Source organism: Phyllostomus discolor, chromosome 7 (assembly GCF_004126475.2).
Source record: "Phyllostomus discolor isolate MPI-MPIP mPhyDis1 chromosome 7, mPhyDis1.pri.v3, whole genome shotgun sequence".
Lineage (NCBI taxonomy): Eukaryota > Metazoa > Chordata > Mammalia > Chiroptera > Phyllostomidae > Phyllostomus > Phyllostomus discolor.
In genome coordinates this window covers 138,780,615-138,802,244 of record NC_040909.2, presented here as the reverse complement: position 1 = coordinate 138,802,244, position 21,630 = coordinate 138,780,615, and the positions used below count along the sequence as shown (strand labels likewise).

The 21,630-nt window shown below is 60.9% G+C and overlaps 4 protein-coding genes across 6 annotated transcripts; 1 reads left to right on the top strand and 3 right to left on the bottom strand.

Annotated features, from left to right (window-relative positions):
- The first annotated feature begins 44 nt into the window (after positions 1-44).
- On the top strand, positions 45-3,925 carry SHARPIN (SHANK associated RH domain interactor). 2 transcript variants are annotated; one of them, XM_028533759.2, is made up of 9 exons: positions 45-278; positions 591-765; positions 2,527-2,664; positions 2,745-2,886; positions 2,970-3,060; positions 3,145-3,298; positions 3,378-3,499; positions 3,587-3,715; positions 3,796-3,925. In XM_028533759.2, exons 1-9 carry the CDS (start codon positions 81-83, stop codon positions 3,877-3,879), a joined length of 1,233 nt encoding a protein of 410 aa, XP_028389560.1. In that variant the 5' UTR covers positions 45-80; the 3' UTR covers positions 3,880-3,925. The 2 variants fall into 2 exon arrangements, with proteins under 2 accessions (XP_028389560.1, XP_035887527.1); XM_036031634.1 differs by lacking the exon at positions 2,527-2,664.
- Positions 3,926-5,021: 1,096 nt separating this feature from the next.
- Positions 5,022-7,498, bottom strand: LOC114514573 (cytochrome c1, heme protein, mitochondrial). Of its 2 annotated transcripts, none has more exons than XM_028533773.2 (7): positions 7,339-7,498; positions 6,526-6,722; positions 6,310-6,436; positions 6,066-6,223; positions 5,820-5,980; positions 5,434-5,534; positions 5,022-5,333 (listed from the first exon to the last, which is right to left on the bottom strand). In XM_028533773.2, exons 1-7 carry the CDS (start codon positions 7,465-7,467, stop codon positions 5,229-5,231), a joined length of 978 nt encoding a protein of 325 aa, XP_028389574.1. In that variant the 5' UTR covers positions 7,468-7,498; the 3' UTR covers positions 5,022-5,228. The 2 variants fall into 2 exon arrangements, with proteins under 2 accessions (XP_028389574.1, XP_035887529.1); XM_036031636.1 differs by lacking the exon at positions 7,339-7,498 and adding an exon at positions 6,880-7,283.
- Positions 7,499-11,598: 4,100 nt separating this feature from the next.
- GPAA1 (glycosylphosphatidylinositol anchor attachment 1) lies at positions 11,599-14,956 on the bottom strand. The gene is made up of 12 exons (XM_028533723.2): positions 14,759-14,956; positions 14,373-14,552; positions 14,179-14,290; positions 13,869-14,016; positions 13,687-13,788; positions 13,403-13,599; positions 13,134-13,330; positions 12,890-13,043; positions 12,631-12,726; positions 12,287-12,477; positions 12,037-12,207; positions 11,599-11,897 (listed from the first exon to the last, which is right to left on the bottom strand). The coding sequence occupies exons 1-12, from the start codon at positions 14,830-14,832 to the stop codon at positions 11,654-11,656; spliced, it is 1,866 nt and encodes a 621-aa protein (XP_028389524.1). The 5' UTR covers positions 14,833-14,956; the 3' UTR covers positions 11,599-11,653.
- A 1,097-nt stretch (positions 14,957-16,053) lies between these two features.
- On the bottom strand, positions 16,054-18,129 carry EXOSC4 (exosome component 4). Its single transcript, XM_028533780.2, has 3 exons — positions 17,803-18,129; positions 16,574-16,780; positions 16,054-16,462 (listed from the first exon to the last, which is right to left on the bottom strand). The coding sequence occupies exons 1-3, from the start codon at positions 17,971-17,973 to the stop codon at positions 16,103-16,105; spliced, it is 738 nt and encodes a 245-aa protein (XP_028389581.1). The 5' UTR covers positions 17,974-18,129; the 3' UTR covers positions 16,054-16,102.
- Positions 18,130-21,630: the final 3,501 nt, after the last annotated feature.

Sequence of the window (21,630 nt, the reverse complement as noted above, 5' to 3'; positions counted from 1 at the left end):
GGTTTCCGGCCGGCGCAGGCGTTTTGTGGCCCCAGCCTACGGAAGCAGACTCGGAGGGCCGAGTCTCGGCAGGACCGGAGATGGCGCCGCCGGCGGGCGGAACGGTGGCGGCCTCGGACCCAGGCTCTGCAGCGGTGCTACTTGCTGTGCACGCCACTGTGAGGCCGCTAGCCGCGGGGCCGGACGCCGAGGCGCAGTTGCGGAGACTGCAGCTGAGCGCAGACCCAGAGCGGCCCGGGCGCTTCCGGCTGGAGCTGCTAGGCGCGGGTCCCGGGGCGGTGAGTGAGGGCGGCGCAGGCGCCTGGCCAGGGGGCTGGGCGGGACAGGGCGCAGAGCTGGAGGCCAGGGCCATCCACTTGCCCGCTGAGTTCCGAGTAGCAGGTTACTTTCTTTGTTTCCGTTTCCTCGTGTGTAAATGGGGATTACGCTGGCACTTACCTTTGTAGGACTGCTATGAGAGTTTTACAAGATAAGGAGTCTTAAGGAGCTTAAAACAATGTTAGTGGCCTATAAATGTTACTTCATAAGCCTTTGTTCATCATGTAGCGTGTGCTGGGGGTGGCTTGAGCCTGGACTCTCCCCATTCTCAGGTCAGTTTGGAGTGGCCCTTGGAGACAGTCTCCTACACCGTCCGAGGTCCCAGCCAGCATGAGCTGCAGCCTCCACCAGGAGGGCCTGGGACCCTCAGCCTGCACTTCCTCAACCCTTTGGATGCTCAGCGGTGGGCAGCCCTGGTCCGAGGTGCCACCGTGGAGGGACAGAATGGTTAGTGCCCTGGAGCAGAGATTCATTTGGTTGGCCAGGGACTGTGCTGGGAGAGAGCAGGAGTAGCCCAGGCCTCCCAGGCCTGGATGGGGAATGTAGTGGGGAAAGACGGGCCTACCTTACCCACTGCTGGCGTTCTGGGAAGGCGCCCAGAAGAAAGTGGAGAAAAGGAACAGGCCAAGAGCCTGAGCCTGGAGTACCAGACAAATGTGGAGGGGCAGAACAAGCAGGCCTTCACGACCTGGGTGAGAAGACATCGTATCAAGAGCAATGGGAGAATGACAGGCTCTGATCTGAGCTCCTTAAGATCGGTGGGGACCTGCATTTGCAGGTGTGGTGCAGACAAGGCTGGCTAGAAGGATGTTTCCAGAGATGCTCAGGAGATGGAACTGTCTGGAATTTTGGCTGTTTAAATCAAAGAGTTAGTGATTGAGACAGAAAGATGGGGGACCAAATACCCTCGGGCTCCTAGAGAGAGGGCCTGTTTGGGAGGGCATGGAGGTGGCCCAGTTCTTACACATCTGGGGGGAGGGGGAGCAGGTGGATGGGGGCTGGCGCTGGGGCTCTGGAGAGGTCAAGATTGGGGTAGGAAAGGTTAATCAAGGTCAGCAGGAGAGAAGTGTGGAGAGGAGAGGGTCAGGCAGGTAGACAGTACGTCAGGGAAAAAGCCCACAAGTGCATTGCAAGTGCCACTAGAGGGGCAGGAAGAAAACCACACAAGGTGATGGAAAGGGGGCCCAGAAAACACTGCATTTGCCGAGGAAGAAAGGCTTTGTTCATTCTCTCGCTCACCAGGTGTACTTGGTACCACTCTGGGCTAAGCACTTCGTTAGGCCTTGGAGGTTATCGTGAATAAAACTTCAAATCTCTGCCCTCTCAGCTTGCAGTGTTAGAAGTGAGGCAGACACATGAAATTAGTAAACAGAGTTCTGTCAAATGGGGGAAGGGATGGTAGTGCTGGGAGGGAGGCAGTGAAGGCCTTAAAGTGACACCGTGTGAAATTTGAAGATTGAGGTGTTGTGACCCATGTGGCCAGAGAGCAGTGGGTTCACAGCCCTGAGGCAAGAGCATGAGCCGGGGCTGGGCCAGGCCTGGTGCTTGGTACTCACAGGGCAGATGGCTCAATGCTGAGGGCCCGAGCCTCACATGAGAGGGAAGCGGGGGGACAGAGCGGCCCACTCTGTAAGGACGCCCAGGGTGGACAGTGGCCCCGGGAGGGCTGGATTGGAATGGCGCAGCCTGAGGTGTTCTGTGCTGATGGTAGCAGGAGAGGGGGCGGAGGTGCCTAAAGGCACCCGAGAAGAGGCCGTGCTGACCGCAGGGCTCCTGCTGAGCCAGAGGGGCAGGCCCCTGAGCACCTGCTTTTGGTTCTGCTGTGTGGTCAAGGGAGCAAGCGTCCCTGGCTGGTTGATGGGGCCTGTGGAGGCCAAGGGAGTGGCCTGGCCTCTGTGGAGGAGGAACAAGGCAGTACCGGATGGCAGAGGATCTGGAGGACTCCTCCCCAGAGCACAAGTGCAGGTCCAGCTCTGCGAGCAGTCGGCCTGGACCCCAGAGGTCCCTTGACCCTTCTAAGGGCTATGGCTTGGGGGAAGACCTGGCTTGAAGTGCCGTCAAGGCAGGGCACTGGCATGGGCTGAGGTGAGGAGGGAGGAGGCAAAGGTCCTGGAAAACCGAGGTCAGAGAGCAGAGGCCTAGGTGAGGACTCCGAGGGGAGGCTGGGTCTCGGGAGACTACCAGCGCACCCCACATTTTCCCTCCTAGGCAGTGACAGCCTGCCTCCAGCCCTGAGCCCAGAGACAGGCCCTGTTTCCCCACCCGGCCCCTCTGAAGTGCACATACCCAAGGCCCCCCAACCCAAGGTGGATGTTTCCTCACACCCTGGAGACTTGATGGAGAAAGGTAAAGGCAGGTGGCCAGAGGGTTTCGGGGCCTTGGGTGATGTGCTCAGCTGTGATGATGTGCTCTCTCTTTCCCTGCAGAAGAGCTGGCGGGGCGCCTGGCCCAGGCCATTGAGGGTGGGGATGAGAAGGGGGCAGCCCAAGCAGCAGCCATCCTGGCCCAGCATCACGTGGCCCTCAGTGTCCAGCTCCAGGAGAGCTGCTTCCCGCCTGGCCCCATCAAGTGAGACCTGGGACTGTGTCCTCATCCCACCCTCCCCACCCTCCCCAGCACCCCCTCACTCCCCTCCCCATATTCTGGCCCAGGCTACAGGTCACAGTTGAAGATGCTGCGTCCTCCGCCCACATCTCGCTGCAAGTCTACCCCCACTGCACCATCTCCACCCTCCAGGAGCAGGTGAGCACAGGGGCTCACCTGGGGAGCCCTGCTGAGGGCGGTGATCCTGGGTGACACTGTGGGGCCCTGATGCTCTGGCTCCAGGTGTTCTCGGAGTTTGGCTTTCCGCCAGCAGTGCAGCGCTGGGTCATCGGGAAGTGCCTGTGTGTGCCAGAGCGCAGCCTTGCTTCCTACGGAGTCCGGCAGGACAGGGACCCTGCTTTCCTCTACCTACTGTCAGCCCCGAGAGAAACCCCCGGTCAGTCCTTGATTGGGGTGGGATGAGGAAGTGGGGGTGTAGCCTGATTCGGCCCTGAGCCCCACCCCCTCTGCCATAGGACGCAGCCCTCAGCGTCCTCAGAAGATGGATGGGGAACTAAGCCACCGCCTATTTCCTCAGTCATTGGGGCTGCCCCAAGCCCCTCAGCCAGCCAGCTCCAGCCTCCCCAGCCCCCTTCAGGTAGGCAAGGGACCAGGTAAGATGGGCCTGGGCAGCTATGGGGCAGTGGCAGGAAGGCGGTAAGCAGTAACTGTACCCCCTCTCCAGTCTGGCTGGCCCTGCCCTTCCTGCACCTTCATCAACATCCCGAGCCGGCCTGGCTGTGAGATGTGTAACACTCAGAGACCTCGTGCTTGGGACCCACTTCCTGCGGCCTCCACCCAGCAGTCACTAATGGTACTATAGAGGCAGGGGAGGGAAGGGGGTGGGGAGGGGTGGCAGAGCAGCAAAATGAACTGTCTTCCCCCCTGCCCCAGGTCACAAGGGGAGAGGATGGCCCTTCCCTTCCAGGCCCGAGGTCCCTGGATGCCCTCCTGAACCTCTCCGGGGACCTCCGCTGACAGCTCCCTGGGGATAGAGCCAGTCATTAAAGACATTTTGAGCCAACTGAGTGTCCCCACTTTGTGTGGACTGGGCTGCAGGGCATAGTCCCACCCAGGACACTCGGCGGAGCGGGGTAGTTCTGGGGCTCCCCAGCAGAGTCTCGGTGGCTACTGAAGAGCTCACTTGGAGCCCAACCTCTGGGGGTCCTAGGGCATCGCGCTGACATGCCTTCCCACACCCCAAGGGCTTACAGAGCCCCCACCTCAGCTGCCAACCACTGCCAGGGCCCTCTGTAAGCCCCAGCCCCGGCTAGCCAGATCTCCCCTTATTCTCCCAAAGCCCCTCAGGTGTGTACCCTCTTCCCTTCTCCCACTCAGCTCTCTGCCCCCTGAGTTGCCCCCCCCCCCCCCCCCGCTTCTGGGGCTGCTCTAGCCATGATGCCTTAACATTCCCTTCCCGGGAACAAGAAAAAGCTCAGAAGCTAAGAGTGTTAAGCCAGGGCCTTGGGCTCCTGCTAAGGCAACATGCCCGTAGTCCTCCTACCAAGGAGAGGTCCACTGCTGTCCCGCCCCCACCCCTCCCCAGTCTGCAGCCTGCTGCTGCATGCACCCAGCCCCAGCTGCCTGTGGTTGCCCAGAGGCACCATCCCATGACAAACACCCAGACACTCTGCCGCACCACTCCCCTCCATCTGTCCAGCCAAGACTGGAAGCACAATCCAGTCTTGCCTGCTTATCTCTGCTTCTGGGCAGGGTGGGTCTCCCTCTCCCAGCCTCAAACGGCTCTGGCAAATCTTACTTTGGGCTCAGGCCCCCCTGTTGGGAAGCCCCCCAGGGCTCCCTCCCTGTTGCCCTCAGGAGATGGACGAGTGGTTCAAGACACTGACATTTGGCTGTTACTCTGGCAGATCCCTGGGCCGTGTCTAGTCAGGCCCTTTTCACCTGTGATCAAGTACTCTCCAAGTACCCCAACAAGTGCGGCCACCTTCTTTAAAAGTCCTCTGCTTCCTGTCCCACCTCCAGAACTCGGTGGGCTCCCAGCCAGCAGTCCCTGCAGGGCAATGCTGGCCACAGCAGACGGGGCATCCCTGGGAGCTCTTGAGAGCAAAGGAGTTAGTCTCGGTGTCCCCTGCAAACTGCACTCCCATCACACAATGGTCCACATGTGTCCACTGAGAAACTTAATTTATTTCCATGATAGAGGCTGGAGGACAAGGAGCTCGAGCCCTGTCTCCTGCCCCATCCCCTCTTGTCCCAGAAGAAGAGGGGCTTTGCCAAGAGGGCCAGCTGGGGCCTGAAGAGGCCCCAGGTAGCTTCCTGGCTTCAGGGCCCATTCAAGCAGTACAGCAAGCAGACACTAGTCAGGGTCACTTGGGTGGCCGATAAGCCAGCTTCCGGCTCTTCAGGACTGACCACTTGTGCCGCTTCATGGCGTAGATCAGGGGCAGCAGCAAGCCCATCATCATCAACATCTGGGGATGAGGCAAGGTCAGAGGAGGGAGGTGCAAAGGAGCCCTGCCCTGGCTCCCAGCCTCTCCCACGCCCACTAGGCCCCTCGCCCAGCCCTTTCACCTTGAGCCCCATGCGTTTGCGATGGTCGTGCTCTGGCTCAGATGCCCAGCGTAGGAAGGTACACACGTCCTTGGCTACCTGGGACATGGTAGCTGGGGTGCCTGGGCCAAGGACAAGTGATGAGGGCTGCTGCTGGGGTCCCTACCCCACCTGCAGTGACCCTCAGAACACCCCCCCCATGGTAGGTGGGTTCCTGCCCAAGGCTTCAGAAGGGATGGGACCGCCTCAGCATGCAGCCCAGAGCTGGACAGGGTTGTGAAGGCCGACCACAAGCTCAAATGTGCAGACGGCAGACAGTTCCCCAGCCCGGGAGAACCCAGAGAAGCATCCCGGGCAGCGGGGGAAGCAGGGCCCAGCGTGACCATGCCCAGGGTGGGGGGCCTCACCATCGTCAAACTCCAAGACCTCGTCGTAGATAGGAGGGGCCATGGCAATGGCCTGGCCAGGGAAGTAGGGGTTGAAGTAGAGGCCTTCTCGTAGTGACACCCCGGTGGGCGGGTCGCAGTAGCCCGTGAGCAGGGAGAAGACGTAGTCCTCACCACCGTGCCTGGGACCAGATCCATGCCTCCTCAGGCCCTGGTATGGGTTGGACCTTCCTCCCCTCCCTCCACCCCTGCAGGAAGCTGGTGTACCTAGCTCGCACGATGTAGCTGAGGTCAGGGGGCAGTGCTCCGTTGTTGGCTGCTCTGGCGGCCTCAGGGTTGGGGTACGGTTTGGGGAAGTAGTCAGACAGCTTCCCTGGTCGCATGAACATCTCCCCATCCTCATTGGGGCCGTCCTGAACTTCCACCTGCCATGGAGAGCAGCGTCACAACCCTGGTTTCGTCCTGAGAGCCCCGATCCCTGGGTCCTCTGCAGCATCTCCAGGGCGCATACCTCTTCGGCCAGGGCCTTGGCTTCCTCCTCAGTGTAGCACACGCCCACCAGGTGGCGGTAGGCTACATAGTCCATGCTGTGGCAGGAGGAGCACACCTGCTTATATACCTGGAAACCCCTCCGAATGCTAATAAGGAGAGGGAAAGGGTTAGTGGCGCCAGGGACCCCGCCCCACCCAGTCCACCCAGACACTCCCCCAGCCAACCAGCCGCACACCTGGTGTGGTCCAGGGAAGAGAGGAGGCCGCGGTGGGACCACGGATAGCCGGGAGGGTGCAGCTCGAGGTCGGTGGCACTCACGGCAGAATGCAGAGCCACAGCCAGGCCTGCACCCCCTGCCGCCAGCATGCCCAGCGCTGACAGCATCACTTTCCGGCCCCGGGACAGGCCAGACTTCGACGACAAGGGCATTGCCTGCAAGAGCCCCGCTCAGAACACCACCCTGCCCTACCTGGGAATCGGATTCTCGGGGCCTGCCATTCCCACGCAGCACCCAGCACTGGCCACCTCCCGCGGACCGCCGAAAGCACACTCTGCGCCACTGCCCACCCCACTCCTCCGCGCCGCTGCCCCCCCGACCGTGAGTCGGCCATGAGGACTGGGTGTGAGGCGTGTTCTCGGGTCCGGGGCCGGGGATCACGCCGAGGTGAGCAAGGGTGCTGGGGCAGGCCAAGGTCACAACAGCTGGCCGAGGTCGGGCTGAGGTCACTTCAGGACGCCGGCCCAGTCGCGAAGGCCAGAGCGCGAGTAGGCCGGAGCGCGCCCCCCCGGAAAGCCCTCAGCCCCGGCAGGACAGCCAGCCCGCCCCGCCGCCTCCACGCTCGACACGAAGCGCCTCTGCTGCTGGCAGGGGTGGGCGCCCGGCCCTGCCCCCGGAGGCACCAGGTAGGCAGGCAGCGGAGGCCCAGCAGGGGCCTCGGGTGGCCGAGGTCGCTCCCGCGCTGGCTGGCCCGCGCCCGGTGCCTCCCCGCCGTGACCTTCACGGGCTGCGGGGCCGCGCGGCGGCCGGCGTGTACGGGCCAGCGCTCACCTGAGGCGTCCGCAACGGGAGCTGCCCGGGCCGCGCGCCGCACAGCAGACCCCGGGCGCGCGCGCCGGGCAGCCCCGCGGCCCGAGGGCCCAGCACCGCCCCGCGAAGCGAAGCCGCCGCAGCCGCCATCTTGGCCCTCTTCAGCGCGGCCGCCGCTCCCGTCGGCCCCTGCGGCGCCACGGGGGCTTAAAGCTCGCGAGAGCCCGGGACGCGGGGCGGGGCGGGGTCCATCCGGCGGGGGCGGGGCAGGTCCTCGCGGCGCTGCTTCGGTTGTCGTGGGGACGAGCGCTTGGGCTGTCCGCGTCGAGTCTCCCTGTTGCCGTGACAACGGCCAACTAGCCGGGCCTTCTCCTGGCAGCGGAGCCCGCTCCTCCGGGTTGAGGGCAGACCGGCCGCCCAGCGGGGTCGGTGGGGCCTCGCGCTGCCCCGGCTCTCCCGCACGCCCCCTCGGCCGCCGGCAGGCGCCGCACCGCTGCCGGGCCCGCGCGAACACTGCTCTCCCGCGTCCGAGCGACTCGGATTGTCCGCCGCAGCCGCCAGGAGCGCGGCAGCCAAGGGTCCGCGGGCAACCGCGGGCAGTCCGCCGTGAAGGTGGGGAGTGAGGACCTCGGGGAGTCTGCTTGCCCCTTCCCCCCGCATTAAGAGCAAGGAAAAAAACTAGCAGCAATTGTCAGAGTCAACTTTTTCAGAGCTCTGGGAATTAACCAAAGGTAAAGTTGACCTTCAAATAAAACATCCATTTTTTTCCCCAGAAAAAATAGAAAAGGGAGGGGGGAGCTTATTCGAGAACAGCAGCGAATTGTCACTCGGGACAAGCGTGCGGTACCGAGAGCTAGAGGCAAGTCCGGGGAACAAAGGGAAGGACCTTCGCAGAGAGGAGGAAGACAGCTGGGAGGGGCGGCTTCCAGCGGAAGTCCCTGGAAGGCGACGGGGAGTTCAGGGTGAAGCTTTCTCACTGGCGGAGTTCGGGCAAGTTGAAGGCAGCATTATCTACTAGCAGCCAAAAAAAAAAGACAACCCAAATGTCCGTCACTTGATGAACGGGTAAACAAAATGTGTGGCAGGTGCACACCGTGGACTGACTGTTCAGCCGTAGACAAGAAACCCAGGGTGAACCTGGGGAGCGTTGTGCTGCGCGAGGGACGCCAGTTACGACCGACGGCGTGCGGTGTGCGCATGCCGGCCAGGGGCCCCCGAGCTGGCGAAGTGATGGAGGCAGGCGGGAGAGCCCTGGGGCCAGGTAGGAGGTGGTCAGGTTGGGACAACGCACTTAGAGGTGACGCTGGCACCTCTAAGGAGGAGCGGGCTCCGCAGCCAGGAGACAGCCCGAGAAAGCCCTTCACCGTCGGGGAAATGGAGGAGACGTGGACAGGGCTTCAGAAAAGGGGGCTGGGTGGGAGCCAGGACCTGAGTGTGGACAGCTGGAGGCCGTGGGAGCAGGTCACAGGTAACGCTGCCCAGAGCAGCCCCTAAGGTCCTGGCACTCCTGAAGCCTCAGGTGGCGTGGGTGACTTGGCAAAGGGTCGTAGAGGGCACAGAAGTGACCCAGGATGCCCAGGGCAGTTGCTGGAGGCGCCCCAAGCCCAAGGTGGGCATCTGTGTACAGCCTGGTAGTTGAGAGGCGGCCGGGTGTTGAGACGTGGCTGAAGGTCCCCAGGCCTCAGCACTCGACTGCTGGTGCCCTCACCCCACACGGGCAGACCTCCAGGCCCCTGTGGAAGGCAGCAGGTCTACCCCGGGAGCTTCCTTCTGGACTCAGTGACGGAGCCCACCGGGTCGCTCTGGTTCTTTCTTTCCACACTCTGCGGTGTGCCTGGTTCTGTGCCGGGAGAGCGGCAGCAAGTGAGAAAGTGCTCGTTCCCACTGGGCTTCTCTTCTGGGGCTGGGGAGGCGAGGGAGGACTTCCTATTGGATACTGGTTGTCGACACAACACACACACACACACACACACACACACGCTTGCAAATCTGTGCAGCTGGCGCCACCTAAGGGCCGGCATGTGAGCTGGTTCAGCAGTGGCCACTCTTGTATTGGCTGGAAGCAGACCAGAGTGTCAGAAAACTCCAAATAACAATGGCTTACACAAGGTAAAGTTTTCTCTCTTTTTCCTGTCCCTGTTTAAGAAGCTCAGGGGCCTAGCAACCAGGGGCTGCTGTGACGGCCTCTGACCCTCAGTGTGGGCTGTCCCTCATGTCCCACCCGTCACTCCCACAGTCCCACAGGCAGGAGGGAGATGGGCTGGGAAGGTTAGGCTGCGTGAGGTCTCATGCAGAGTTTGCCCTTGAAGCTGCTGCTCATTTCCTATCAGCCACAGCGCAGTCACGCGGTGACACCTGGCTGCAGACCGACTGGGAGTGTCCTTATTTGGGGGTGGCCTGTGCTCCAGTCAAAAGTGGGGCTCTTTGACTAAGAACTGGTGTTGGGGGAGCAGTTGCTACTGTGCCACACATCTTCAGAGGAAAGTTCGGGGTTTTATATTCGTCCCTTTTACATCTGACCTACATCTTTACCACCTGGCTTAAAAAAAAAGAAAAAGCCAGGTGACCATGAAAATCAGAACAGAAACGCCGCCTCCCCGACAGGTGAGCTTTGTCATTCCCACGGTCCCCCTTCCGCTCCTGTGTGCAGCCCCGGAGAATCCCGCACAGGTTAGCTCAGACACAAGTGAGATGACCTTTGTTTTTGTTTCTACATTATTGTTAGAAAGGGGGCGGGAGAGGAAAGAGAAACATGGATCAGTTGCCTGTACCCGCCCAACTGGGGGCTGAACCTGTGACACAGGCATGGGTCCTGACTGGGAACCGAACGGGTGACCTTTTGTTTTGCAGGATGATGCCCAACCCCCGGGGCCACACCAGTCAGGGCAAGACGGTCTTTTAGCTTTGGTCCCCACTTGTATGTTCCATGACTTAGTGTCTTTTCATGACTTGTGTTCAAGTGACTGCCTAAGTCCAGTTAAAGGCGATTGATTGAGGCCAAAGTCTGGCTGGAAGGGGTTTTGTGTTAGATGCCAGCCCACAGGGACAGAGACTACTACAAGAGGCCCTGACAAAGTGGGATGTCCGCCTGCCTTGGACGACAGGAGGCCCACAGACACGTGGCACTGGGCAGACTGGGGGAGGGACCTAGAGAGGCCAGCCTGGGAGGTGCTCCTGGGGTGGAAGCTTGAGGACCCTTGTTCCACATAGAAAGTGAATAGAGGTTCTAGCACCTCGGGGACCAGCAGGCCAAAGACAGATTGCTAGTCACAGTGGGTCTCTGGCACCCTCGCCCCACCCTGATGCCCACGATGCAGGTCAGAGTGCAAATGCCCCCTTAACAGGGGACCAGCAGGGACCTCTGGAGAGAGGCTCCAAGAAAACCCCTCTGGGTGCTGACCCTGTGGCTGTGCCAGCCGATGCCCGCCCCCCCCCCCCCCCCCCTTGGACCAGGAGCAGCTGACGAAAGACAAGCCCCACAAGGGGCTGGGGGCTTGTCAGGGCACAGGCGGCACTGCAAGGACATGGTTGGAGTTGATCCCCCAGGAGGCGCAGCTCTGTGGAGAACACAGGCTGGTGAGGGCTACACTCACTAGCCCTTAGGGTGCTGGCAGGAACACCTCGCCTTCCTGAGAGGAGAGCTTCCCCAGCCTGACATGATGTTGCTTTTCTTCCCTCCATAGATGACACTGCTGTCCCAGTTCCTTTTGGGGGTCTCGGAACAATAAGCACTTCTCTGTGCTGGCCCATCAGTGTCCTCCCCGGGGGCACTGCGTGTGACCCCACAGAGTGCCTGCTTCTGGGGGGTGCCGGGTGGGCTCCCCCACCGTGCCCACAGTGGGCACCTGGCCTGGTTCAGCTCCAAGGAAGCTGGGCTGGATGCTCCTCTCTGCTCCATCCCAAGTCCACACGGAGGTCCTGGCCTTGGCTGGGCCCCCATCCCTCACCCCAGCCTCCCCTGCAGGGCCCCAGCTCCAGCCCCACAGCCCCAGCGCCAAGTACAATGGCACCGGGAGGTCTCTGCCTGCTTCCGCTCCTGTCAGACCCCTGAGCCCTGCCCACTGTTTCCTCTTCCCCAGCACTGCACCCCCCACAGCACCGGGCTGGGATGCACAGAGACCCCTGGGGCTGGCCGGAGAGGTGCCGTCCAGGAAGTGGGTCAGGGCAGTGCCCTCCAGGAAGGGGCTGTGCGGGAATGCCACGCCCTGCAGGCAGAGCCTCTCCCCCTCAGGACCCGGGGCCCACACAGACCAGGGACAGCAGGCCAGGAGCCCCAGGACAGCTGAGGCAAAATACTGGTTTATTTGCAGTCTTCATGCTATAGGGCAACCCGACGTCACTTCCAGAAGAGAACATTCCAGAAGAGCAACCAGCAGGGGTAGAGGCCCAGAGCCAGCAGTGGAAAGAGCAGGGCGCCGTAGGTGTGGTGTTCCAGCACACCCTGTGCCAGTGCCGCCAGGAAGAGCTGCCAGCCCTCAGCCAGCGACAGCGGTGCCTCCTGCAGCTCCCGCCACAGGAACAGGCTGCCCAGGAGTGTGGCTGCTGGGCTCGTCAGCACCAGCAGAGCAGCATAGAGCGGCCTGGGCGGAGAAGCGGGGTCAGGTGGGCTCTGAGTTGGGGGCACAGGCACCAACTGGGGTGGAAGGGTACTATGTGAGGGTGAGTCTGTGGTGAGGGGCATAGGCCCTGCGGGTGGCAAGGGGGCTGACCAACACATACCGGGGGCCATGGGGCTTAGTGAGCACGGCAGCAGGCACCATGGTGACGGCCAGCAGGAAGCCCAGTGAGAAGTTGGTGAGGGCGATGCAGGCCAGCTGTAGTGCCAGGTAGATCAGGGCCACCAGCTTCAGTGCCATCCAGCCCTTGTCTGGGGCCTCTGTGCTCACCACACTGCAAGGCAAGGGGCTCAGTCAGCTGCCTGTGTGTCCAGGGTGCCCCCTACCGGTGCCCACCCAGCCCAGCTCCTCACCGGTGGGTGTTGTGTGGGAGGGCCAGGCCAGCTACATAGATGGCCAGCAGTGTCAGCACCACAGCCTCAGCCTCGGCCACGGGAAAGTGCTGGGTGGCCACGTGCTGGCCCAGCACAGGTAGGACATAGAGGGCCAGGCCCATGGCCTGTGAGATCAGCAAGGGCGCCACGAGGGAAGCCAGTCCCATACCCTGCGGGGGCACACGGGTGGCTGGAGATGGACCCTGGGGCCAGGCAAGGCCGAGGATCCTCACCACCCCCACCAGTTAAGACTGAGTGGCAGCAGCAACCACCTCCTGGGAGTCTAGAAGCCCACCCTAGGGGCAGAGTGGGGGGGTCGTCACCTGTGCTGGGGGTAGGGGAGGACTGGGTCCAAAGGCCGCCCCAGCATCCTTAGGCCCCACTCCGGCCTCGTGCAGCTGCATCCACAGTTCCAGGGCGTTACCTAGTCAAGGACCCTGACAAGAGGTGTGGTGGGGTCTGCCTGGTGGGGGACCCAGGGCTCACCCCCACTCCCTCACCCCGAGGACGGGGTCTCTCCTCAGCCTAGAGTGGAGGAGACCTGAGGCCAGCCACAGGTGCATGGGGGGGTGCAGAGGATATCTTGAGGCCGAGGACCAGGAGCAAGAAGCCAGCAGCAGGCATGTAGAGGCCGATGGAGACAAAGCGGGAGAGGGCAGGGAGCAGGTAGAAGAAGAAGGACTGGTGCAGACGCTCCAGAAGGTGGTTGAGCTTGCGGAACATGCCCTCCAGAGCCCTGCCAGAGAGGGACAGGGTCAAGGCTGGCCAGGGCCCTAGGCACCCCATCCTGTCCTGAGCAGGGAAAGAGGGGACCAGAGCCACTTACTTGCCCACGGCCACCAGGTCATACTTGTACTGGCGGAAGCTGTTGATGCCACGTAGGGTCAGAGCCTCCACGCGGTAGCGCAGGAAGAGACCGTGGGGACCGTGGGGGCGGCCAGAGGCCTGCTGCAGAACCATGAGCAGCAGCGTCTGCAGGCCCTGCAGCGGCCCGTCTGCCGATGTCCATTCCTGGGGCTGCAACTTTGAGGGTTTGGAGGCAGGGTCAGATACCACCGCCCCCAGGCCCCACACCCCCCAGGCAGGCAGCCCTACCTTGCCCTGCAGCGTGCACAGCAGCCCTCCTCTCTGGCAGAAGGTCTGGAAGAGGTTGAGCAGGTCAAGGTTGGGCAGCTGCCCATTGAGTCCCTCCACAGCCACATCAAGGCTAGTGACCACATCGCTGCTCAGCTCCAGGGCCACAGCTGCCTGGATGGCCCCAGCCCGGCCCTGCAGGGGGGACGACTGCATGCCTGTAAGAGCAGATGCTTGAGCTGCCAATGGGTGCTGGTGAGGACAGTGGCCTGAGAGAGGGGCCAGGGAAGGGCAAGAGCACCCACCGGTGACATTGATGTCGTGGTAGGCTTCGAGCCAAGCCTCCGTGCCCAGCAGGTCGTGTTCTGTCACCAGGAAGATGATGTCTTTGGCCCAGTAAATCTGCCCTGGAGGCCAGAAGCAGGATCAGCAGGGCCTGAGGCAGTGGCGAAACACACCCTTGCTAGGAATAGCCTCTGTGACTCACCCCGAAAGTGGGCAGCCAGGGCCAGCAGCAGCCCCACAGCCTGGCTGTTGGTAGACGCAGAGCCACAGGGTACGGTGAGCACCAGAGACTCGGTGCTGGCAGCGCGTGGGGCCCGCAAGATGCCGTACACGTTGGTGCCTGAAACCATCTGCGAGCAGCATTGGTGGGGAAGTCTCAGCACGACCCCACCCTTATTTGGCTGGAGCCTCTCCCCCTTCCGCCACAGAATGCCCACTAGGATTTTCCCCTGGCCCCAAGCCACCCCCTCAAGGAGCTTCTGGGTCCCAGGCACCCCTCGCCCCCACTATACATAGCGCTCGTGGATCTCATCTGGAAAGGGCAGTTTCCGGGAGAAACTCTGTGTGTAGACTTCCAGCCCCACTGACCGCATAGTCCGCTCCAGCCACGCCACTGGCAGAGCCCTAGAGACACGGGACAGCCTCTGAGTAGAGCTCCCTGGCCTTGACCACCCGTGTCCCCGATACCCGCGGCTCCACCGCTCACCCCGACTTCCTGCGGTGGGCAGCGAAGTCCCGGGCAAAATTCCGGGCCCGGTCTCCACCCGCAAACTGCTCCTCCACCATGGTGGAACCCATGGCGTTCTCCGACATGTACGTGCGCTGGGTCAGCGGCGGGAAGGCCAGCGCCAGGAACCAGGCGATGCCCGCCACGTAGCTCAGCACGCTGCGGGGAGAGGGGGCGGAGGAGACCGCGGGGCGTCAGCCGGCCCCGGGCCCCCGGCCTGTCGTCCACACCGGGGGTCGAGCGGGCGCGTCTGAGGGAGCTAGACGCGCAGTCCCGGCACCAGCGACGCCGGACGCGGGAGCTGACCCCGGCCTGACGCCCCGAGCAACGCCCGCGAGCCCCAGACCCTCGGGCCCCGCCCTCACCAGAGCGGCGCGTTGAGGCGCAGAATGAGGCGGACGAGTGCGCGCCGGCGCACGGGGTCCGACAGGAGGCCCATGGAGGCACGGCTCCGGGGCCGCGCTCCCGCAGCCAGCTACGGCCGGCCCGGCGCACCCCTCCGCGCCCGCCGGGCTCCGCGCCCGCCCGCAGTTCCGGTCCCGGCGGCCCTCGCGCTGCCGCGCAAGCGCAGTAGCAGCCTGCCCGGCACGGCCTCCGCGCAGGATCGAGGCGGGTGGGTGTGACGCGAACTCTAGGGGCTGGGCTCTCGGGGCCGCAGTTCGCGGTGCTGAAGGGCAGTAAGGACCACGGCCCGCCGTGGCGGCCAGTCGGCGCGAGGAGAGCTCCGGCTCAAGGCTCTTAGGCGAATCAGAAGAGGGTGAATTGGGCAGGTGGGCGGAAGCCGGAGGCAGCGACCAGAGCACGGATGCCCGGAGGAAGTCCTGAAGGTGCTGCTACTGGACATGACAGATCTGAGTGCCGGTGGAGTGGTCAGAAGGGGGCTCCTGCGGGCTGGGAGGCCAAGACCCGGGCAGACTCATTTCTATGGATGTCGGTCGCCAAAAATGGCCGTGGGCGCTTCAGTGGAGTCACAGCAAGAACCCACCCTCGGGGTCAGAGGACCGCAGGGAGGAAGATGTAAATGGCACTACCAGCCAAAACGGGTTTCGGAGAAGCAGCGGAGCACTCCTGTCCAGACCGGGAGGTGCCCAGGACTTTAGGGGAGAAGCAGACTCTGGATGTAGATCGCAGGGGCTGGCGGTCAGGGCTCAGGCAGGCCTGAGAGCAGATGGAGGGGGTGTCTGTGTCCCACTGAGGGTGGGTCAGGGCTGAAGCGAGAAAACTCCAGGTGTGTCTGTACTTTTGGGGCCCAAGGTAGGTAGGACAGACCCAGAGTTTTTAGGGGGAAAAGGGCCATTTGGTCGAAGTCATAGTCCCCAGGATGTGGGACAGGCCCACTGCCCAGTCTCCAGGGTGGGTAGCCACAGCCAGCCGAGTGCCACCTCGGCCCTTGTGCTCAGGGCCACGCACAGGCTGGGGCGAGAATAACAGACTCCACAATCTGATGGCCTGGCCCCGTCTGCCAGGCCGCACCTCACTGCTCCGCTGCCTTGAGCCTTTCTGGGTGCGAGCCGCTCTCCGCACCCAGGGTCAAACCCTCCGCACCTTCTCCTCCAGAGCTATGATCCCGAGGCTGGCAGTGCACGTGTGGTGGAAGGTCCTAGTCACCCCCCAAAGCCAGCACCAGGCCAAGCTCTGAACTACTGTGGGGAGATCAAAGTGCAGTGGACTGTGTGTGCATTTTATTCTGGGCAGGGGTGGCAGGGTGCTCAGTCCCCCAGCAAGATAGAGGCCTCGCGTACATGCTGCCGGACCACACGGTCCAGAAGGGTGTGCACATCTCGGGCGGCCCGGGCAGCGGCCTCCAGCACCCGCTCCAGGTGGTCCTCATGAAGCCTGGCATCCATCTCAAGCAGTGCAATCTGGCCTGAGGCCGGCAGCAGGGCCATGGCCAGCTGGGGGCCACCTGCTGCTTCCTCTACGTGGCTGAGGTCCGCCAGGGCTGTGCCATCCACGAAGCCAGCTGAGCAGGCACACACAAAGTCCCGCATCGGTATCCCAGCATCCAGCACTGCCAGCGTGGCTGCATTCACACAAGCCGCATAGGTCCCACCATCTGCCTGCAGCACCTGCCAGGACCCCACCCCAGTGGCATCAGTCCATTAGGCTGCCTACCCTCACCCCCACTCACACCCTCCATCTTCCTCCTCTCCCCAGGGTGAAGGCTGCTGCCTGCTCACCTGCACATAGATGTCGATCTGGGACCGTGGGTGCAGCTGTGTAAGGATGGCTGCCTCAAAGGTCTGGCGCAGCTGCAGACCCATCTCGCAGGACTTCCGGTCCCCGTGTGGCCGCCGCTTGCGCTCGCCTGTGCTGAAGGTCGCAGAACTGTACTGACAGTTTACCAGGGCCCTGTCTGGTAGGGCTCGTGCCCGGGAGCCCCGGATCTGGGGGAGAAAGGACACGTGAGCCCGGCCCACTTCTCTCAGCTCGCACTGGCCCTTCCTCTGGCTCCGGTCCCGAACCTCTGCCCCTCTCCTTCCTCTCCTTCTAACATCTCAACAAGTGCAACTACCTCCAAAACAGGGCCTGACAGAGGGCTACCTGATCAGTCTGTAAGCCACCATCACCTCTGGGTCTTACCTCTCTTAACAGGCCTCCCTGTTGCCACCCTTGCTGCCTCCCCTGCCAACCCGTTTTCCATTTGTAGCCAGAGCCAGTCTGTTTCCTCTCCACAGCCACGTACTCCCAAAGGCTTCCCACCAGATAGAACCCTAAATCTTACCTCTGGTCACAAAGCCCCAAGTTTGTGCCTCCCCAGAAACCTCTCAAGCTCATTTAGAATCATTCTCCATCTCCCCCGCCAGCGGCCTTTCTGCTCTGCAGAGGTGCCGTGCTTGTTTCTATTCCCTCTGGTCTGTCCTCTCTTAGCTCGCTCCCCCAGGAAAGCTGGGCTCCCAGACTCATGCGCGGAGCAACATTTTTTCAGTGCCTGTGTTGGCAGGCTTTGTTACAGCCCTGGAAGCTGGCAATAAAACTAAGGGATTTTATATCAAGTCTCTGTGCTCACGGAGCTTATGTTAGTGGGCAGACCAAGATGAGAAAAGAGAAGTTAAATTGGTGTCTGAGGTGACAGGTGCAGAAAGGCAGGGGAGCGTGTAGTTGCAGGGTACAGGACATGGCACGTGGATAAGGTGGTTTGGGAGGCGCCATCCAGACCGTGAAGTCGGAGTAGAGAGGTGAAGAAACGAGCGGGAGCGCGCCTGGGACTTTGAGGTAGAGGAGGGAGGAGTGGAGGGTGCAAGCGTCAGAGGCAGATGAAAAAGGCAGGGACCACCGTGCATCACAGTGCAAGGGTCTGGGCTTGCACTCCGGAGACGTGCGCGGGCGGCCGCCCCCAGAGCCTCTGCTCAGCCCGGCGGCGGCCGCCCACCCCGCAGATCGCCCGGCTAGCGCCAAGTCCACTCGCCTCGTGCGGCCCGTAGACCACGGCCAGCGCCTTGGTGTTGCCCTGCTCGATGTAGGCGGAGCCGTCGGCCTGCGCGAACACGCCCATCCGCGCCTGGATCTTGCGCAGCTCGCCGGCGCGCCGCCCGTCCACTCGGTAGCCCTGGTCCGACAGGAGCTCCAACCCCGCCATGCCGCCGGGCAGCCTGAGCCGCTTCCGCCTCCCGCAGATCCACACTAGACGCCCCCACTTCCGACCTGCCGGGGGTCCACGGTTTTCCGCCGTCCGCCTCCCTACTTCCGACCTAGAACGACGGCTCCAGGCCGCCCGGTGCCCAACTTCCGGGCTCAGAGAACTACAGTTCCCGGCGGCGCCACTTCCTTCACTTCCGGCTCCGGGGGCCCGCGGCGGGCTGGTCCCGGGGGACAGCGCGTTCCCCGCGGCCGCCGGGGTGGAGAGGCGCTGGGGGCAGAATCCCCGGGTCCCACGCCGCCCTGGTCGGCCGCGCCCGGCTCGCCTTTGCTTCTCTGGATCCGGGAGTCCCCTTGGAGTTTCGCGGGCGTAAATGCATCCGTTCGCCCAAGCTGAGACACACTCTCTCCTCTTTTCTTACCATTTAGTGTTCACATTTGTGCACTTGAAAATGGACACATGCATTTGTACTATGCATGCACATGGTCACATCCTTTTTAGAGCAATTTTAATTTTTCACGATGGCTTGGTTCTTCTGTCCGCACGCCCCTCCCCCTATTTCACTTATCCTTATAAATGGTGAATTCCATGTGTTTCTCCGTGCTCACATAACTACATACAAATTATACGCAAATACGTGTGCAGACAGTAGCTTTTGGAACTCAGGTTATTTTTTAATGGGGTCATTTCATACACTTAGTTTTTCACTAAAAAAATAACCCGATGAAATCCGTCTACATAATTCTGTGGAACTCAGTATTTTGTTGGCTGCTTGAACCCCAACGGTGTGGGCATTCCAGGATGCATCCTGCCACTGACCGGTGAGTGGTGTATGTGCAAATCCGAAAGGTGGGTCCTTTCAATAGCAGTTACAATTGCCGACATCTCCTGTGCCCCTGTCACTAACCTGTTCCATTGCATGTTTTTAAAAATTTTCTGTTGAAAACTTGACATTTTAGATGATCTGTTACAGGGGCTCTGGATTCTAATTAGCCAATCATTCCTTTGCTGTGTTGGTGCTGCTGTTTTGTCAGTTTACAAGCCTACTGTTTTGTCCCGGCCAGCGCTGTGAAGTCAGTTCCTCTACAGCATGCAACTTCTGATGTCACCTTTCACCCCCACCCCCAGTTCTTAGGTTTAAGCCTGGTGTCCTGGAAGTCATATGTTGGTCAGCCCAGCTTACGGTTCAGCCCCCCCGTTGGGTAACGCTTGTGCTTTAACTCCCTGAGCCAGTGAGGCACCGCCCTTGCTGATGGACCAGAGTGTGGTTAGGGAAAGATTTCAAGTGTGTCCCATGTGCAGCCAGTGTAACAGGCTGCAGAACACCCTCCAAAGATATCCAGGTTCTAATCCCCAAAGGCTGTGAATGTGCCTTATAAGGCAAAGGAATTTTGCAGATGTGATTATGTCTAGGACCTTGAGACGGGTCGACTGTCTGGGATTATCCCGGTGGGCCCCAAGTGTGATCAAGAGTATCTTTTTAAGGTAGAAGCAAGGAGTACTTGGTTACAGGACAAGGCAGGGTGCCCTTGGAAGCAGAGATTGGAAGGATGTCACCACAAACCAAGGCACACTGGATGCTACACAAGGCAGGGAGTGAATTCTCTGGAGCCTCCAGAAGGAACCCTTCCTGCTGACACCTCGATTTCAGCCCATAAGACTCAGCTTGGACGTCTGGCCTCCAGAACCAAAAGAGAATAAAAGTCTGTTGTTTTAAGCCTTCAAGTTTGTGGTAGTTTGTTAACTGGTAATTTCATAATGTCTCACCACTAAACTGTCCACTGTCTTCTACAATACCACACTCAGCCTCGCTGGGGCGCTGCTAGGCCTTCCATCCTGCCTCCCAACCTGGGCAGGGGCTGGGGGAGCTGGGGGCAGGGCGGAAGCCTGACCTGCAGGTGGGCGTTGAGGGGGATGGTAGGCCTTCCCTCCACCCTGCAACTGGAAGTCCCGTGATCTAGACTTAACCCTCTTGGAGTAGAGGTTTCAGGACATGGATTTGGGATGGGAGGAAGCAGGTTCTGATTTGAATGCCAGATGCTTGTTCTTACCAAGACTTAGTAGACCTCCTTGAATAAATGCTGTATGTCCTTCGGTCAGTATCCAGAGGGAGAGAGGGTCACCCAGGCCTCATGGGAGATCTGCTCCTGCCGGGCCTCTCACAGTCAAGGCACTGCCACTTCCGTCACATTCCTCTGGTCCGAAATGAGGCCCACGGCCAGTTCAGACCGCGTGGCATGAGAAACGGGCCCCCCTTGGGGCGTGAGCAGCACATTCCTCTTCGGGCGGCCATCTACATCTCAGGTGGGTGAGGCCTCTGCCACCTCCTCCGGCAACTGGAAGGGACTGCCTCTGTCGGGACAGAGGGCTCGTGGGAGTTTGGGAGGGCAAGCTCACCCAGCAGTCACTGAGGCCCCGCCCCAGGTCTCAGAGTGCATCAGCTCTGCCCCTTTTAGCATCAGGTCCTGAGAGCTTCCTTCACCTGGGAGGCTGTGTTAGTTTCCTACTGCTGTGGAGCAAGTGGCCACAGTGAAAACTACACCTGTTGGTTGCCCTGGCTGGTGTGGCTCAGTGGGTTGAGTGCCAGCCTGAGAACTGAGAAGTCATTGGTTCCATTCCTCATCAGGGCACGTGCCTGGGTTGTGGGCCAGGTCCCTAGTTGGGGGCATGTGAGAGACAACTGATCAATGTATCTCACATCGATGTTTCTCTCCCTTTCTGTCTCCCTTCCTTCCCTTCTCTCTAAAATAAATAAATACAAACGTTTTTAAAGATTTTATTTATTTATTTTTAGAGAGGGAAGGGAGGGAGACAGAAAGAGAGAGAGAAACATCAATGTGCGGTTGCTGGGGGCCGTGGCCTGCAACCCAGGCATGTGCCCTAACTGGGAATCAAGCCAGCCAGGTTATAAATACAAACTTTTTAAAAAATTGTTGTTCAGCCCTGGCTGGTGTGGCTCAGTGGATTGAACTCCAGCCTGCAAACCAAAGGCTCTCTGGTTCCATTCCCAGTCAGGGCACATGCCTGGGCTGCAGGCCAGGTTCCCCAGTGCAGGGTGCGCAAGAGGCCACCACACATTCAGGTTTCTCTCCCTCTCTTTCTCCCCCCCTTCCCCTCTGTCTAAAAATAAATAAAATCTTTAAAGAAAAAAAACCTGTTGTTCAAGTATAGTCATCTCCATTTCCCCACCACCAATTTCCTGCCACCATTTCCCCCTCATTCACCCATCCCCACCTCCCACCTTAAACAAATAAAATCCTAAAACAAAACAAAACAAAAGAAAGACTCTACCCCACAACCCCTAGAAATAGGATTCTTTCCTAATTAGAAGCACCATTAAAATGGTCCTTATTTCCATCGAGATTCAGTGCAGCTGTCTCCTAGCCCCCGGAACGCGGCTCTCAGAGGCGGCCCCTCCACAGTCAGCACCCGTGAGAAGTCCCCACTGAGGTCACCGTGCCGCACAAAAGCATGTGGGGAAGGGGCACGCCCACCCCGGCAGAAGCTGCTTGTTGTTGAGTGGACACTGCACCGAGCAGGCCGACGAAGGGGGGCTGCTGGTGTGACATAAACAGTAATCATAAAGGAAGGGGGGGGCTCTCGGTGGGCAACTGTGCGGAACTGTCCCGTTGCAGGACAGGCTGCATGAAAGAAGAG